General features: G+C 41.1%; 1 protein-coding gene across 5 annotated transcripts in view; it reads right to left on the reverse strand.

The window, feature by feature from the left end:
* The window catches only part of UNC13B (unc-13 homolog B), a 205786-nt gene that overhangs the window by 16296 nt on the left and 173605 nt on the right, over positions 1 to 15885 (reverse strand). For all 5 annotated transcript variants that reach the window (XM_014886034.2, XM_088157158.1, XM_088157156.1 and 2 more), the window contains 3 exons: positions 10372 to 10460; positions 7144 to 7296; positions 5726 to 5849 (listed from right to left, as the gene is read on the reverse strand). In XM_014886034.2, the coding sequence (XP_014741520.2) occupies positions 5726 to 5849; positions 7144 to 7296; positions 10372 to 10460 (366 nt within the window). The remainder of the gene's footprint in view (positions 1 to 5725; positions 5850 to 7143; positions 7297 to 10371; positions 10461 to 15885) is intronic.

Raw genomic sequence — 15885 nt, forward strand, 5'->3', positions numbered from 1 at the left:
CATGACACCTAGGTATCAGCTGGTTATTTAGGCATTAGGAAAAGAAATGTTAACACATAAAATGTGTTTCAACTAGGTCAGGTTGCTTGGAGCCCCATTTAACCTGGTCTTGACTGTTTCTAGAGACAGGGCATGCTGTATAAGGACTGTTGGTTTCATGAACTAAAGGTTTCCACTAAATCAAATTCTCCTTCCCTCTGCATTACTATTCTTTCTTATCTTAACAGGCTTTAACCCTCCCACTTAACTACAACAGTCTTGACCACGCCCCACCCCAAAATACCTCAAACTGTAATGAAGCAAGATGTAAACCCAGAATTATTATACTGCCCTTTGCCCCGCCAGTGTCACTCAGCTTTCCTTGCTGCCTTCCCTGGTACTTGTTCACTGCCCTTTAGATCAGTACTCTGTGGAGCAAGAGCTATCCCACACAGAGATTTGCAGAGAAGACCCTGGGAACTGTCTACTACTGCAAAGATCACTGCTGAAATAATTTTTTTTCTTAAAGGAATAAAATGAACATCAGCCACTCTAAAAGTTTCCCCTCAACAAAAGTCTCTATAGCTGTTGCCTGGGTAGCAGAAGAAAAACAGGCAGCTTATAGATGTAACACTGGAAAACCCGAGATCTGCCCTAGGGCAACTGGACACACTCTGCCCATTACAACAGCAGCCCAGAACTGAATTTTTAAGGTGAGGAGGCATTTTCTTCAGTTTTTCCAGCTTTGGAAATTTCTTCAAACTGAAAGACTCTGTGCCTGAAATCACAGATCACCTCTTGATTTGCTCTACTTGTAAGCACCAGCTAACCTTCACTGTTCTTCAGCTTTTTATGTTTGTTGAATACAAACCGACACAGAATGAACATTATTGATTTTGTAGCTAAACAGAAGCTCTTGATAAATGATTAAATTCACAACTTTTGGCAGGGATGGAGGCGAAAGTGCAGGCAAGCACAACGAATCTAAAAAGGAAAGCTTCTGAAATGAAACTGAGAGCTTGCCTTGTTGTCAGTATCCAATGGGTAGTGTTGAAGAGTACAGCTTTCTAATCTGAAAAAGCACAAATATCCATGTATTTCCAGCAAGGAAGGTTGAACATGACTGCACACCAGCAGCAACAGAGAGATTTCACTGTGGGCCATGCCAAATAACCAACCAGAATAGAGTGTTTCACTGGCTTCTGCTACCCAACAGATGTGCCTGCTGTTCTGTACTGTTTGCTATGAAATTCTGTTGACTTATGGGTCTTAAAATTTAAGGTTTTTGAGTCCATTGACAAAGCAGGAAACAAAAAGCAAAACATTTTTATATCTGGAATTTTGAAAAAGGGAGTTGTCTTGAAACATAGTAATATCAACTTTTCTTAATTCAGTATTTTCAGCACTTTTTCACTAGACACTTTTTTCTAATACACATTTGAAAAACAACATTATCCAGCCCAGGCACGAAGTCTTCCAGCCTCAGGCTTCTAAGGATGGCAGGTCAGTAACACTGAGCAATAGCCAGTGACTGGATACGCTTCATGGAACAAAGCTGCTCAGATAACTCCCAGTTCTTGCACGCTAAGAAAATCCTCGTCAATCAGTGACCATCTCTGCCAATGTGTCTGCAAGGAGAAATTATTTTGCTCTTACACTGAGTTTGTCATCAATGCTGGTAACATCTAATGAAAATCTGGACAGCTCCTTCCTCTGCCAAATGGAATTCTTGTAAACAAGATGCCATACTCCTCAGGGAAGTTATTTATGCATGGAAAACATACCACAAAGCTCTACGGACAGCACTCATTCCAGTTGTGCCAGAGAGTGAGAACAACTGAACTTAAATTATCAGGTAGCTTTGAGAAAAGCTGCCCACAATGGAATTGATTAAAATGTCAAGGATAGAATATGAGGACAAATTAAATCCTTATCATGAATTATGCCTAGCTCTGCAGCAAACACAGCTGGAAAGGGGATGGGCCTTCATTCTGGCTTTTCTGGCTCTTCTCTAAAGTTAGTTGAAACAAGAAATGCACCTACAGTCCACAGCACAGAGATTTTTCCTTGTTGATGGTCTGATGGCTTTTTGTCTCTTCAGTGAAAGCACATAGAGAAGGATCATCAGCTGACTCAAGTTCTAATCGCTGGAAGCCAACAAAACTGCACTGATTTATACTCCAGGTGATTCAAACCCTTAAAGCTTAACTGTCCTACTGCTCAGCTGACAAAGTCAGGAAACAAATGCCTACTGCAAGATTTTTGGATTCCAATCCTTTTTCGGAAACTATATTATATGCAATGCTTATTTTTCTAAGACATAACAGTGAAAGGAAAATTCATCTCCTATTGTACATTTATTTCCTATATTTTTAAAATTCCCATGTTCAACAACAATTGAGATTTGATAATTTAACAGCATTTAACTTCACTAAAAAAACTCTATTGTATCTGTTATGTTAATATTTGTTAGAACACATTAAAATAAAACTAATTTTTAGTTGTTATTGTGTATTAAACAACAAAAATGGACAAAATCAACTTAAAAGTGGGGATGAAAAGAGGAAAATAATTACCTGTCAGTACAGGGAACTAGGCACATATGCAGTTCACAGACCATAATTTTATTCAAGGCTAAGAAAGCTTTTTCTCCTCATCACAGAGGCAGCCTTGAACTTTTCTGCTCCAAGCTAGCACCAGGGCGAGGATTAATTTAAACTAACAGAAGTTAAGAAAGGTCTCAGAAAACCTCTTAAAGCCACACTCTCCTCCACCAGAGTAGCTCTGGAGCGGCTCAGGCAGATGAGCCTGAAAAACAGACAGTCTGGAAGTCAAATGCAAATTCTGTCCTCAGCTTAAAGAAAATTTAGTTCATATCCTGGACCATGTTCTCATTTAGTGAAGAGTAGTCTGACAAGTACAAAAAAGCACAGCAGGAGCAAGCAAAAATGGAGCCTCATGTGAATGACTGCACTGTACTGTGTGAAATAAATAAAGGAGAGGCTCCAGTGGAATCACCTGGGTGTAAACTAAGCACTTCTCTCACCTGACTAGTCACTGATGGCATGGTACAGTTTCATTGTAAGCAGCTGAGAAAGAAATGTATAACTAATCCGTTAATATCAATGGGTGTTGTGCACTAAACCCCAAAATACGGATTCCCAGAGTGGATATCCACTCAACCAAGACAGAAGGTGTTTAATTACATGCTGGATCTTAAAATTAGTGAGGTGTGAATTACTTAGTTACTGGAGATCATGTTGCTGCTAATCTCACAAGCCACAGGCAGAGAGTGCTCAGAGAAGTTGAAGTCACCCATCTGGAAGTCATGAAAGAGCTGCAGATCAGGTCATCAGAGTGGGGGGTTGTAAAACTGCCCTGTCCCCATTGGATCCCTCACAGAGCTATGACTTTCTCACCTGAGCCCCACACAGCAGAATCTTCCAGAGGCCATTTTAAGTGGAATTGTTAAGTCTGGAGAGAGGTATTTAAGCACTGTTCAGTGGGCAGGGTCACACCAGTGACAGGCAAGGCAAACTGCAGGGTGATGGGAAACTTCTACCTGAATATGCTTTCCACAATCTCCATCAAAAAGACTTCTGCACCTCCAGATATTTTGCAGAAAGAAAAGAGATTCTTTTCTACCATGAATATCTATCTCCTACTTCTTAAGGGCTGCACATGTGTTTTAGGACGGAAATCCCCATCAGTGGTCCTTCAAACACAGAGAGGCACAGCTAGGGCTTTCTGTTGGGGAGGAAAGTGTGTTACAGTGCCCAGAGCTATTCGTGTCTCATGTGCTTTCAAAAAAAAAATAAGGCAAACCAAATTAGGTAAGAGTGGCTTGGCAAAGAAGTAGAACAGCAAAGAGGAAGTACTCCTTCTGCCCATGTTGGCAGCCTCAAATTTTGCCATGCCTTGCCCTGCTAGCCTTCACTGCTAGGAATGATGAAAATCTGGTGGTGATAGAATAAATTGCTATGCCTCAGAGAACAGTGGAAACAGCTCCTCATCCTTGCAACTCGTCCAGCCTCACCACCAGTTCCCTGCTCAAGGACTGCAGACAAGGCCATTTTAATCATTGCATTGTTCATAACTGTCCTTCTGGAAGAGCAACTCATTTTCCAGTTTAGACTAGTTCAGCCTCCTTGATACCACACAACTAATTAGACACCAAAAATTCCAGCTATGAGCATTTTGCCTTATCTCAGACAAGAGAGTATATGCTTCAATTTGCTTCTCAATTTAAAACTGAGATGATGGCCACAAGAAACTATGAAAAAAACTTTAAGTGGCTTACAGCAACATCCTGCAGGTTGGAAGAACTGGCTGATCACAGTTATTGCCTCCTTCATGATACAAGTACTGAATCACTCTCCTACTCTGCCTTTGAAATACAAAACTAGCAAGTATAAAGCTCCAACAGCCCCTCCCTAGTTCCCTCTGAGGCCCTTGATCTCATTGATTCCATTCCAAATGGATCATGTTAACGCTGCTCCTACATGATGATTTTAGCACCTGTCCCCAAAAACTCCTGTTTAAAAGCAATTCAACTAAGACAAATAAATTTCATCTTCCTAAATTAATTTTCTTTTTCTTCTTTACAAATCATAAAGTCAAGCAGAAAAGATTACTCCAAATCTGAGCTCAGAGAAAGCAGTCTTTAGCAAATTTCAGCTCATGCTAATTTCATGGTTGTAGCTCATTTCATCCCAACAGTTTTATTTAAAATCATCATCATCAAGGCCAGAGACAAGGGCCTTCTCTCTAAGAGAAAGAAACACCGATGGCAAGAGGCAAGTTTACATCACTTTCGTGGACACTGCAACCCAAGAAGCCCAATCCAAGTATGTGAGAGAACTGAGTAGTGAAAAAAACTACTGCTCTACCTACCACTGAGAAAAAAGTAAGGCTGCATAACTGAGCTACAGACTGCAAGTTCACTCTAACAGCCAAATGAAAAGAAGTTCTGGATCATCTGTAATAATGAGGTTACAGCCCAAACTTCACACTGCCTCCAACTAAATGCCATCCCCCAGAGCAGCTGGGCATGCATTACTGACATTTAATCACTTTCTCTGGCTTCTCAGGACTGGGGAGGAGTTAATCTTCCATTGTTAAGTGCATCACTACATTCACAACACACATTCATCCAGCATGTCCACACAGCTGAACGATTTTACAAAAGACAGCCTTTGAGGAAAAACTATCTGGACTTGCTTCCAACTCCTCAGCATGACAGACAGAGAAATCCTGCCAGCCAATGCTGGTGTTAAAGCCTTCTGTAGGGGGTAAAACGAGGGATGGGTGATTAAAAATCAAGCTCAAATCAACCACATCTATCTAGAGAGACACTGGCTAATTGACAATAGTGCAAAAGTGGCTACAGGTCATGACCAAAGGCCATGAAGCCTAACTGTTCCATAGTTCCCACATACACAGACAGCCCTCCTTAGAGGACTGCAAAACACTAACCAATATAAACTGATATACTGGACAGAAACTCTTTTTGGATCATGGATTTTTGAATTGTGTTTTTTTCTAGAGTGTGATCTGTGTCTTGCAACCCTACCATAAATAGAGATGCTCTCTTTCTTTACCAAGTTACAGACATGTTTTTCCATCCTCAGGCAGGGTACATGCAGACAAATTTACCTGGATGGATGACTCACTAGGTCAGGGGGATGAGTTACACAGGCAATGGCAACACTTTCTGGTATGAGTCAGGAAGGATAAAATGCTTTACCGTATGGTCTGTAAGAGGAGGCAGCACAATCAGCTTCTCCATGGTGTTCATTACCACCCTCCAGAGCTCTTTCAGCACCCGTTTCAACACTGTCTTTTCACACACTGTTGCAAACAGTGTCAGGCTGCAGGGAGAGAGCAAGAACTGAGTAAGTTCAAAGAGCACAATATGCAATGAAAAATGAGCTGCATATGGAAGATTCAGTGCCCTATCCAAAGCAGTTTGTCATAACAATTGCTTTAAGGGTAAAAACCCTTTTCTAAACCATAGCTTGTGCTCTCCCTTGGAGTTTTAGCATTAAAAGCACTGGCCGAAATGGATGATTGACTTTTCTGATCTCAATAATTTCTGTTTATTGACCTGGGGATTACAGAAGTGTCACTTGGTGATAGGCGGTTTGGAATAATACATTTAATTCAAATAAGAGCAGGTACCTTGAACAGGATCCCTTTAAGAAGATGTATTTGGTTTACAGAGTGTATTTTTAAAATTACAAATTATTCTAATCAAAGTTACTTGCTCCACAGCTGGATGGCAAGGCTGTAGCATACCACGTTCCCAATGGAACAAAGGAATATGACTTTTCAGGTTTCATGAAGGCATGAATGGAAAATGATCAAATAAGAAGGCTTCTAGATGTAGTGACTGCTGCAGACAGTCACTTAGTACACGTTGACCCAAAAGAAAGATGGGATAATCAACACTAAGAGCAATCAAACCTCCTCCATTTTAAACTTGTAAAGCTTCACATCTCTTGCAGCATTGATTATGAAAATTGCTCTCCATCCTTTATTAAATGAACTGACGTGCATCAGCAGTAAGTTTAACTCGTACAGAGATTAAAAACTATTTCTCTTTGCAGTTCAAGACTTGGCTTGAACATTTAACTGTCTTTGTCCAGCTGAATCATGCTGCATGGTACTAATGAAACAGTTAATTAAAGCAATGAATCAACCATGTGCATGTCCCATGGTTCAGAAGCTTATTTGCGAGTCAGAAGAGCAGCAGGTGCAACTAGAACACACGTTTGACATGACTGTGATACTGAGCAAAATATGTATCAAGTACATAAGCACTGTTTGCAATATGCTTGTAAATTTGCTACAGTAAAATCTCTATAGAAAAAAAATGGCAGAAAATGTACAGTTTCAGTCTTTTTCACTACTTTATCAGGTGTGTTTTGGTGATTGTTATAATTGCCAGAGGTAAACAGAAGAACTGAGAGTGTTCAGCTCAAGAGCCCATCCATAGCTTGTGAGAGGCAGATATGAGAAAAAAACCTATTATTTCTTCTTGAAAATGTGGAGACTGTAAATCTCAGTAACAAACCAAGAACAGGAAGCTATTTTCCCCTCTGCCTCATTCTTGTTCCAATCCAATGAACTGTACGTGTAGCATATATTTGAACACTCTCTTACTTTCCATCCAGGAAGTCCATCAGTGGCCTCAGGACATTATCTGCATCTTGTGCAACTGTGTTTCTGGCATTAGCAGCAGAATTTGCTGTCCCTTTCACTTGACAGAGGATATCAGACATTTGCTTGACACACTCATCAATCCGAGTCTGAAAGCTGCACAGATAGGAGAAGCAAAAAACAACACTATTAGTGGCAGAAATACAAGGTAAAAAATTTCAAGTTCACTCAGTTTCACACTTTTCTTTCACCAGACTTGCTGCTCTTTTCCTTACTGTATTTGTTACCAAAGGGCATGGTCCCCAGTTCCTTGTGCCCACCACCCACCCACAGCTGACCACCTCTGAACACAAGACATGAGCACGTTTGAGCGGACTTTGTTCATTCATCTTGCAGCAAGAAATGATCCTTTCCTGACTTCAAGAAATGCTGTTATTCTTAGCTCAAAGCACCCTGCTGAACCCTTTGCTTTCTCCACTGCAGAGACTGGGATATCACATGGAGCAATGACACAATCACACCCCACTCTGAGCACCCAGGAGTCCATCAGCAGAAATCCAGTTATGACCCATCATAGCTTAAGTCTTTAAAATAACAGAGAGAGCCTGAAGGCAGGCACCAGCTTAAACCAGTCCATTGCCATACAGTCAATGCCAAGTGTCAAATTGGGATGTGGGGCTCAGCTGTGCAAAGTGCAGTCTCCCTGTAACGAAGTGACACATAAGGCATTAAGGAACAATTACTTTTCTACCTCTTCCTGCTAAGAGGAGATTCAAAATTAAATAATGCAGTGATTAAAAATTATGACTAGATCAGCAGAGCTGACAACTAATCAATTCAGCAAATAAAGGAAAATGCTCTGACATTTAAAAGAACAGTTACTAACAACAGGCACTACAAGTGACATTTAACTATCCATTAATGGCACAGAGGTTTGAAACCAGGAAGAGAAGCCAGTGCTAGAAGCTAGGGTAAAGATTTAAGACAAGGTACAAAAGTCTGGAAGCCAGCTTTACATCTGCATCTGAACTTCTACATGTGAGCTACTAGGACACCTGTGGGTGGGGTGTGAGTGTCCCATGGTTCTCACCTTCCTTCTCTACCTGATCACCTTTCCTGCTTTGCCACCTCTAGCCTCATGCTCCTTCTTGCTCAATTCTAGCCTGCCTCTCACTGGAAAAATTCCAGAGCTGTCTCCTACCTGCCGTACTTCTAGCAGAAAGAGTCCTGCAGCACTCAGTCGGGGCTGCAATGTCAGCTTAATCAGAGACCTAAGCCACATCAAATCAAAGAACATAAAAATTTCCTGTGCTGTTAATAATCCCTGTTGTGTCACAGGCCGACCCCACCCCACAAGTCTCTCATCGCTTCATCAATTGCAGGACCTTGCCTCAAGATGCTTTAAACCCCCCAGGTCAAGGATGGAAAATAACAGTGCCTTCATAGATAAAAAGTAATATGAGTCAAAATGGTTGCCAATTTTATGAAAAATAATACATCTGTTACTGTAGCAACAGGTTCACCTGAAAGTGAAGCTTGTGTAGATGTACAGCTTAACAGGAGCCCTTGGCAGCAGCAAGCTAAAAAACTTCACCTATGCTGTCAGACAAGGCCTGCTGCTCCTTAATTCCTCCAGGAATTCCTTCCTTCACTCCTACAGCCTCCAAGAACAAAACAGTAGCTAGACTTGCATGAAGGATAAACCCTTCCAAGACTTATGTCAAAGTAGAAAATGCTTCTGTGTCCAGACAAAATCTCTCTTAGCACAAGGGTAGTGAGGATCTCTGGACATGTGCTGCCTTCTCCTCAAATACAATTAATCTCACACAGATGAAGAAGATTTAAGATCTGCAGTGTCAGGTGTGCACAGGGGTGAAAGAGCAACTGTTTACAGACTGCACAGAATATTGTGGATATCTGCCTTATCTCCTAAATTCATATCCTTTAGGAGATCGTGATTATACAGTAAACTGTAGCTCTGCTTTTCACTCCCTAAAACTGTTAAGGGATAAATGAAGCACCTGAGACATCTGACTGGCTGGATCTCTGGCTGGCTCATCTCTCTAAAACACTCCCCAGTATGTATGCTGATACTGGAAAATATCTTTAGATCATATTATCATTTGTCAATATTGTCCCCTAGTTGTTTTGTAGCAATGACACCATGGAGACAACATTCAGATTAAAAAAAAAATCACCTCCCTAATCATTGTTTCTCAGTCAGTCTCTGTCTAATTATGAACTTTACTGATTCCATTCAGTTACAGTTTGAGTCTTTCCATTTCTTTCTGTAGCAACCATTACTGGCCATGGGAACTGCTCACTTATCTCCCTGCTTAGCTTTGTGTGCTAAAATCCAAACAGTCTTTGACAAATCCCAGAATGATCTTTTAGCCATAAGAATTGTAAACCTGTCAACCCTGGGAGGACAAGTTGGCACAAGTTGTTCTGCCTTGCGCATGTTTAAGCTACACTACAGTTCATGCCTGCATTAATTTTGTTATGCAGCACAACATTAAATGAACGGGGTTTGTAATGAGAAGTGGTTGTTTTCAAAGATCAGTCAGGAGCTCTGAATTTTTAGATTTCACTTAATTGACACGCTCTATAGTTCACTACAAAAGTCTTATAAAGTTGAGCACATTTTTATCCTCAGGTAAACGATAACATGATTTGCAGTAAAACCTAATTGCCGTCAATTACTCTGGCAATACTTTAAAGAGCTCCTTGAAACACTAGATAACATTTGCAGACGCTTTAGAACAAGTCTATCTCAAATTCTAAACCTGTTTCCTTCTTATTTCAGTATTCATTTAACAATCAGAAATCAGTCAGCTGTTTCATACATTTAGAGCAGAATGTTTAAACAAGAATGTTGCTTCATAAACGCTAAGCTGGAAACTGCTTTTTGAGCAGTAAAGGAGCAAGCAATTCTGTTACTGACAAGCACTACTTATTGAAAAAAAATAAATCACTCTGTGTAATTTAAATACATCTCACAGTTGAGAGATCTCCATGTTCACATTTCCAAACAGAGAAATACAGAAGAGAAAGACCTTAAAAATGTTTCTCACTTCTTTAGGTGGTCTCTGTATCTGAAAGGCCATGAATTTAAGACGAAAAGAAAAATAAAATGCAGTTCACAGGAGTTTCTTTTCTTTTGTAAACTGACTAAATGAGATCAGACAAAAGAAAGGAATGCTTCAATGACAAGGTCCTTGCAGTACTGACCTGTTACCAAACACTGCACTGAGCTCATCCAAAACATTGTTCAGCTTCACCTGGAGCTCTTTGAGATGGTCACTTGCTTCTGCATCCAACTGTGGATAAAAAAAAAGAGCATTTAGTTTGAACCCAGAGGGCAGTCTGCTGTCCTTTGCAGTGCTTCTCTTCACTGTTGAGGCTACACTTAATAAGCAGGTGAACTATCCTCACTGGACTCTGCCAGGTAGGATGTTCTCCTCCACTGCCTGCTGCTGCTGCTACAGAAGCTGTGAAATCATCAGCAGATATTTGCCTAAAAAGCAGCAAGTAATTTCCCCAGGCTCCTATACCCTTCAACATCCTTCCTGATGCTTGTGAAGTTGAGGAAGAAAGGGAATGTGAACTCCCTGTGTCCAAGAGGGTATCTGGGCTGAGAATCCATCAAGTACTGTGCTTTATCCTGGGTTTACAGGTCATTTCACCCCTCTGAGTCTAGAAGGACACAGGACTTTTCAGACTGCTTGTTACTTCTTGTGCATTTCTTCATGCATGATCTTGAAAGAGGCTCTTTCACCTTCCACCCTGCTGTCAAAGTACTTCAACTGAAGGTTGACTCAGTCACTGCTCTCAGAATGTTGGATCCCAGCTGTTTTGAAAATCTGGCCACAATATCATGGCAGGAGCTGTTGTGCACTTTTGTTGATCATTTTTCAAAAGTAAAATCTCAGCTGATATTGAGCAAACATAGCTCTACTCTCACATGGAACCAGACAGCTTTTTGTATAAAAGTGGTCAGAGGAAAACAAGAAACAAGTTCCCCAAGCACTACAGGAATGCTGTCGACACCTTGGCAGGTACTGTAAGGAAGTCTTTCTTCCATTCTAATCAGTTCAAAGCCACCTTTTTTTGAATTGAACATGATTTACAGTATCATGTACTCCAGCTGCTGTCACCCGTCCAGCCTCAAAAGAGCCACTTCTGAGCAGAATACCTGTGTGTACACACAGCAACACAGGATGAATGCTTTGCGATCATTTGCTCATGAAAAGAAACTTGCAAAACAGATTTGCCTGTGTGTGCAGGCAGGCAAGACATTCATAAAACAAAAAGCTTCCTCTAAGACAGAGTATCTCTTTAGGAATGTAATGAGCCAAGTACCAGTACTGTGATTAAAAATCAGTTTAGATTTTTATGGTATATCCATCTATACAGGATTTGAATACTACGGGAGTTCTCACCTCTAAAATCAGTGCTGAAGCCCCCTTCGTATTGCTTCAGCATCTGCCAGAGAAAGCCAAGCCTCAGGGGATTTGGAATCTGATCTGCTCATTTTCTTGTTGTAAGCTGGCATGGAAAATTGACTCTATTACGCATTTGAACCTGTGCTAATGAAACTTCTGGATCAGAATTTTAAAAGTAATTAAAGTAAGATCCAACAACCAAGCAAATGGTGATTGCTTAGGCCTTGTAACTTTAGGCATTGCTGCCTCCGATTATTTTTCCTTTATTAAATTTCTTTTCCTATTATCTTTGTAACACTCTTGCCCTGTGACGGCAGTAGGAAGCTAATGTCATGCCAATCATCATTCATTCTAGCCAAGCTTGTAGGTAACAAAATAAAAACAGCATTTGGTGGTGGTGGTTTCTCTTGCCCCTACATTAATCCTCCCCTCCTACTGTGTAAAGGCACAATGAGTCAGAAGCTCCCTGATTTGCTCTCTACTATTAATGGCACTGAACTGCCCTCTGATTTCAGCCATTTCTGACAGATTTGAGGTAGGACCAGTTCATGATTCATCAAAACATTTCAATTAACTGCTTTTTCCAGTCAGGACAAGAAAAAAAAAACAAAAACAAAAAAACAAACAACCAAAAAACCCCAAAAGAATTTAGTACAAGGCAATTATTCTTTATGATCTACTTCTTTACAAGTATCAGATGCACAGCCTAGAGGATGTTTGAGGTCAGGATCAACAGCTTGTTGCCCTGGTTCATGAACTGTGCAATCAATGATTTATTTTACTGTGAGGTGGCCTGGAGAGCTCACTGGTTACCTCTAAGTTTTCTCTCACTGTTGTTGTATTTTACTGCAAACTGATCTTCCTCATTGCACTGTTGTCCCAGTACTGCAAGAAGAGACACCTGACACAATGTTTTGCCAAGGGGATGAGATCCATTATCCATTGTAAAGAACTCTCACTCCTCCAGAACATCAGCTCACAGCTCTCTGGGTACAGCTGGCAAGACAGCTGCCCAGATTTACTTCTGAGGTGCCCAGCCTCATCCTCAGGAAGCCAAACCCTGGTAATAAGCATTCTGGTTCAGCATCCTCAAAGTCCCCTGTCATGCTAGAAAAGCTGTTGTTTTCTGAGCAACTGCTACTAGGGAACAAGGACTCCACATAACACGATTTATGGTTAATGCTTAGGCACTGGCCTGCTTTGGCTCAAAAGCAAAGTTTGGGGAATTATCTGAGTGTGATATAAGTTCATCAGCAAGGTGCTGGTAGGTGTGTACTGCTGTTTCCCACACATAAATCACATGTCAGTCACAGAGTGCTGCAGCATGTGGTATTAACTGCAAACTTGGCCAATGTGGTGAAGCGCTGATAAGAGTGCTCAAATGAACCCACAACAGTGTGGCTGTTGCTGCTCAGTCAATGAATTTTAAGCATATCAGCTATCATTGATAGCAGGAAATGCTACTTGGACTGCATGATAAATCTGGCCGGTATAGCAGAAAACAGGATTAGGCAGCTGGGTCACTGCCACATGTCACATCCACACCATTTCTCTCAGCAGGCTTATGATCTCCATTCTGTGGGTGTATGAGAGATAATTCAGAGGAAGAATGAAAAGTTCTCTGTGCAAAATATGGGACAGGAGCTACAGCGAGGTGGCTTCTGATCTCTGAGCAAATGTTTCAATTCCAGTGGAAATACTGGCGCAGCCACAGTTCTGTGTCTGAGGCTAAATGTGTGCTGCTGAAAACTGAGGTGAAAAGACGGAAAAGCTAATCCAGTATTTAAATTTCAAGAGAGAAATCAATTCTCTGTTAATTTTCTGAAAATATCTGGGACTTGGCTTTTGAGAGAATGTGGGCCTCAAAGTCTCATCTGAACCCATTTAGGGCCGGAACCTCAAGTCCTCTGCTAATCTGAATGGTGGCATTTATACTGAAGTGCTATCAACTTGAATTTAGGATGATCTTCTCCTCCTTTCCTCATGCAAGAAACAGAATCCCTGAGCCTAAGAATTTGCAGTGATGGGCTTCCAAGTTTTCCAGGAGACATAATTCGTTCTTCTTTGGTTTCCACACATTGGCGAAGCGTGAGTGGCCAGAACTGGAAGTCTTCTCTGTAGGTGTTGTAGGTGGAGAGACATGACTCTTGCCTTCTAGAAAGCTGAAGATGTTAATCAATTCCCATCTATAAAAGGCAGAGACTCCGTGAAATCATCAGGTCTGATTTGGCATATCAGTAGCTAAAGAATTATGCCCTGCTAATATATTCTAGCTTTGGCAAGTTATGGAGTTCATCTGACTCCAGTTTGAAGCTGCTGATTTTTGTCCTGCCTCCCTCTACCAGCCCCTGGGAGCTCAACAGATTCAACCCCCACTTTAGGGACATCCACTGAATTTTCAGGCATCTCCCCCACTTTCCTACAGGATTCAAGAGTAAGAAACATAGAGCACTGAATCCAAATAATAGCTGTTAGCTTCTCAAATACTAGGGCAGCCCTAGGTATGGCATGTGGGATGCTAAAGCGGAGCAAACACCAGATATCACAAATCCTTTGAGAATATTCCTATTTAAGTCTTGGCTGTTTCTAAGCTGTCCTGCAATTTGTTATTCAGGTGGCCAATTTAGGATTTAAAATATAGGCTAACCTTGGCTAAGCATGAAGATGAGAGTTTCCTGAAGCTTTAATTGTGAAGATTAGCTGGAAACCAAAGACATGTAAATTTTATTATGACAATATGCTGCTACTCAGCAGCTAATTCCTTGGATTCCCTAGGCAGTTCTTGCCTCTGATACTCACCTCACAATTTCCTCACAACAACCTCACAAGAGGGGATACTTCCTCTCCCTTGGGAAAGAAGTGTGGAAATGTTTTAAACTAGTCTTTCACACTAAATCTAGACTCCAGCAGTCTGCAATGCAGTGTAGCACCTTTTAATTCCACTGCCATGAGTTCATTACTCATGAAAAGATAAGCAAAATAATGGACAGTAGGCTGAAGTCTTCTGGAAAACCACAGAGGAGGGCAGAAAATACAAGCCATGTTAGGTTTTATTAGGCAAAGTATGAATAATTAAATTAATGGGGCCAAGTTCAGGCAAACACTAGCACTGAATATGTGTAGCCCATCCCAGCAGAGAGCTAATCTCTGCTCTGCTGATGCACTGGAGATGATTCAGAGGAATTAAAGGTTTTAAAAGGTATTCATGACCCAGTTTTTATCCAGGAGTCACTTTTCACTAGTCATTATGCTTTTAATGCTATCTGCCACTTCATAAACACTGCCTTTCCAAAACATGCTTTAGGGATGTCTCAGAATGCTCCTGAGTCATGATGAAGCTGTTTTCATCCCATGAGATCAATACAGCTCAGAAGGGAAATAAAAGTATTAATTATAATTCCTAAAACTTATTTAAGGTACTTTTCTCCGTGTATGCATGTATGTTTACATATTTGTGTGTGTATATATATATATATATATATATATATCTATCTATTCGCCTTGACGCAAGGGAACCCCTCTAAACAGAGCTCTCTAAAGCACTGCTGCTGTCCTTATTGTTTCTGACTAGTAATGTTCACAGACCACATGATGTTGACATATTAAACCCAGAGATGCTGGACGATTTTTGCCCTGTTTTGAGTACTACAGTCTAGAAAAGAATAAGAGAAGTGAAGAGAAAAGGTATCATAACTCACTGGGGGCAGTGGGTGGAGGAGAGAGATAAAGAAAAGCAGGAGCCCAATCTCAATAAACAGTATTGGGCAAGAAATTCTGTTCCACATTATGCCACTACACTGCAGCATGACCACAGGTGAGCCCTGTCCCTTCATTTCCCTCACTGCAAAAGGGAATAAGTGACCTCGATTTCCCTAGGGGTGTGTTCTGGACCCAGTGGCAAACACCACGTAGCAGCAGTATTTCAGAGCTTCCCAGAATTGTGCAGTGCTACAGCTACAGCTGCAGATTGAGATGGATCTGGGAATCAGAAGCAGATGAAGCCACAAGCACACAGTAACCACAACCAGTCTCCACGGTCTGGCTGCACACATAGCACAAGTAACATACCTGCTACAGGAACAATGGAATGTTTGGTACCTGGCTCTCAAGAACAACTTTGAGAACACAAGAAGAAGTTGAACAGTTCAAGAACAGGGCATACCACTATGCTAGTTTCCTACTCTCTCAAGGAAGTTCTTTTTTGGATAGAGTAGTCAGGAAAATGCTTATTTTTGTGCAAGCTACTGCATCACGGATAGAAGACCATAGAACAAATGAAAGACCGCAGAAAGTAAGAACT

Source organism: Sturnus vulgaris, chromosome Z (genome assembly GCF_052056855.1).
Source record: "Sturnus vulgaris isolate bStuVul1 chromosome Z, bStuVul1.hap1, whole genome shotgun sequence".
NCBI lineage: Eukaryota > Metazoa > Chordata > Aves > Passeriformes > Sturnidae > Sturnus > Sturnus vulgaris.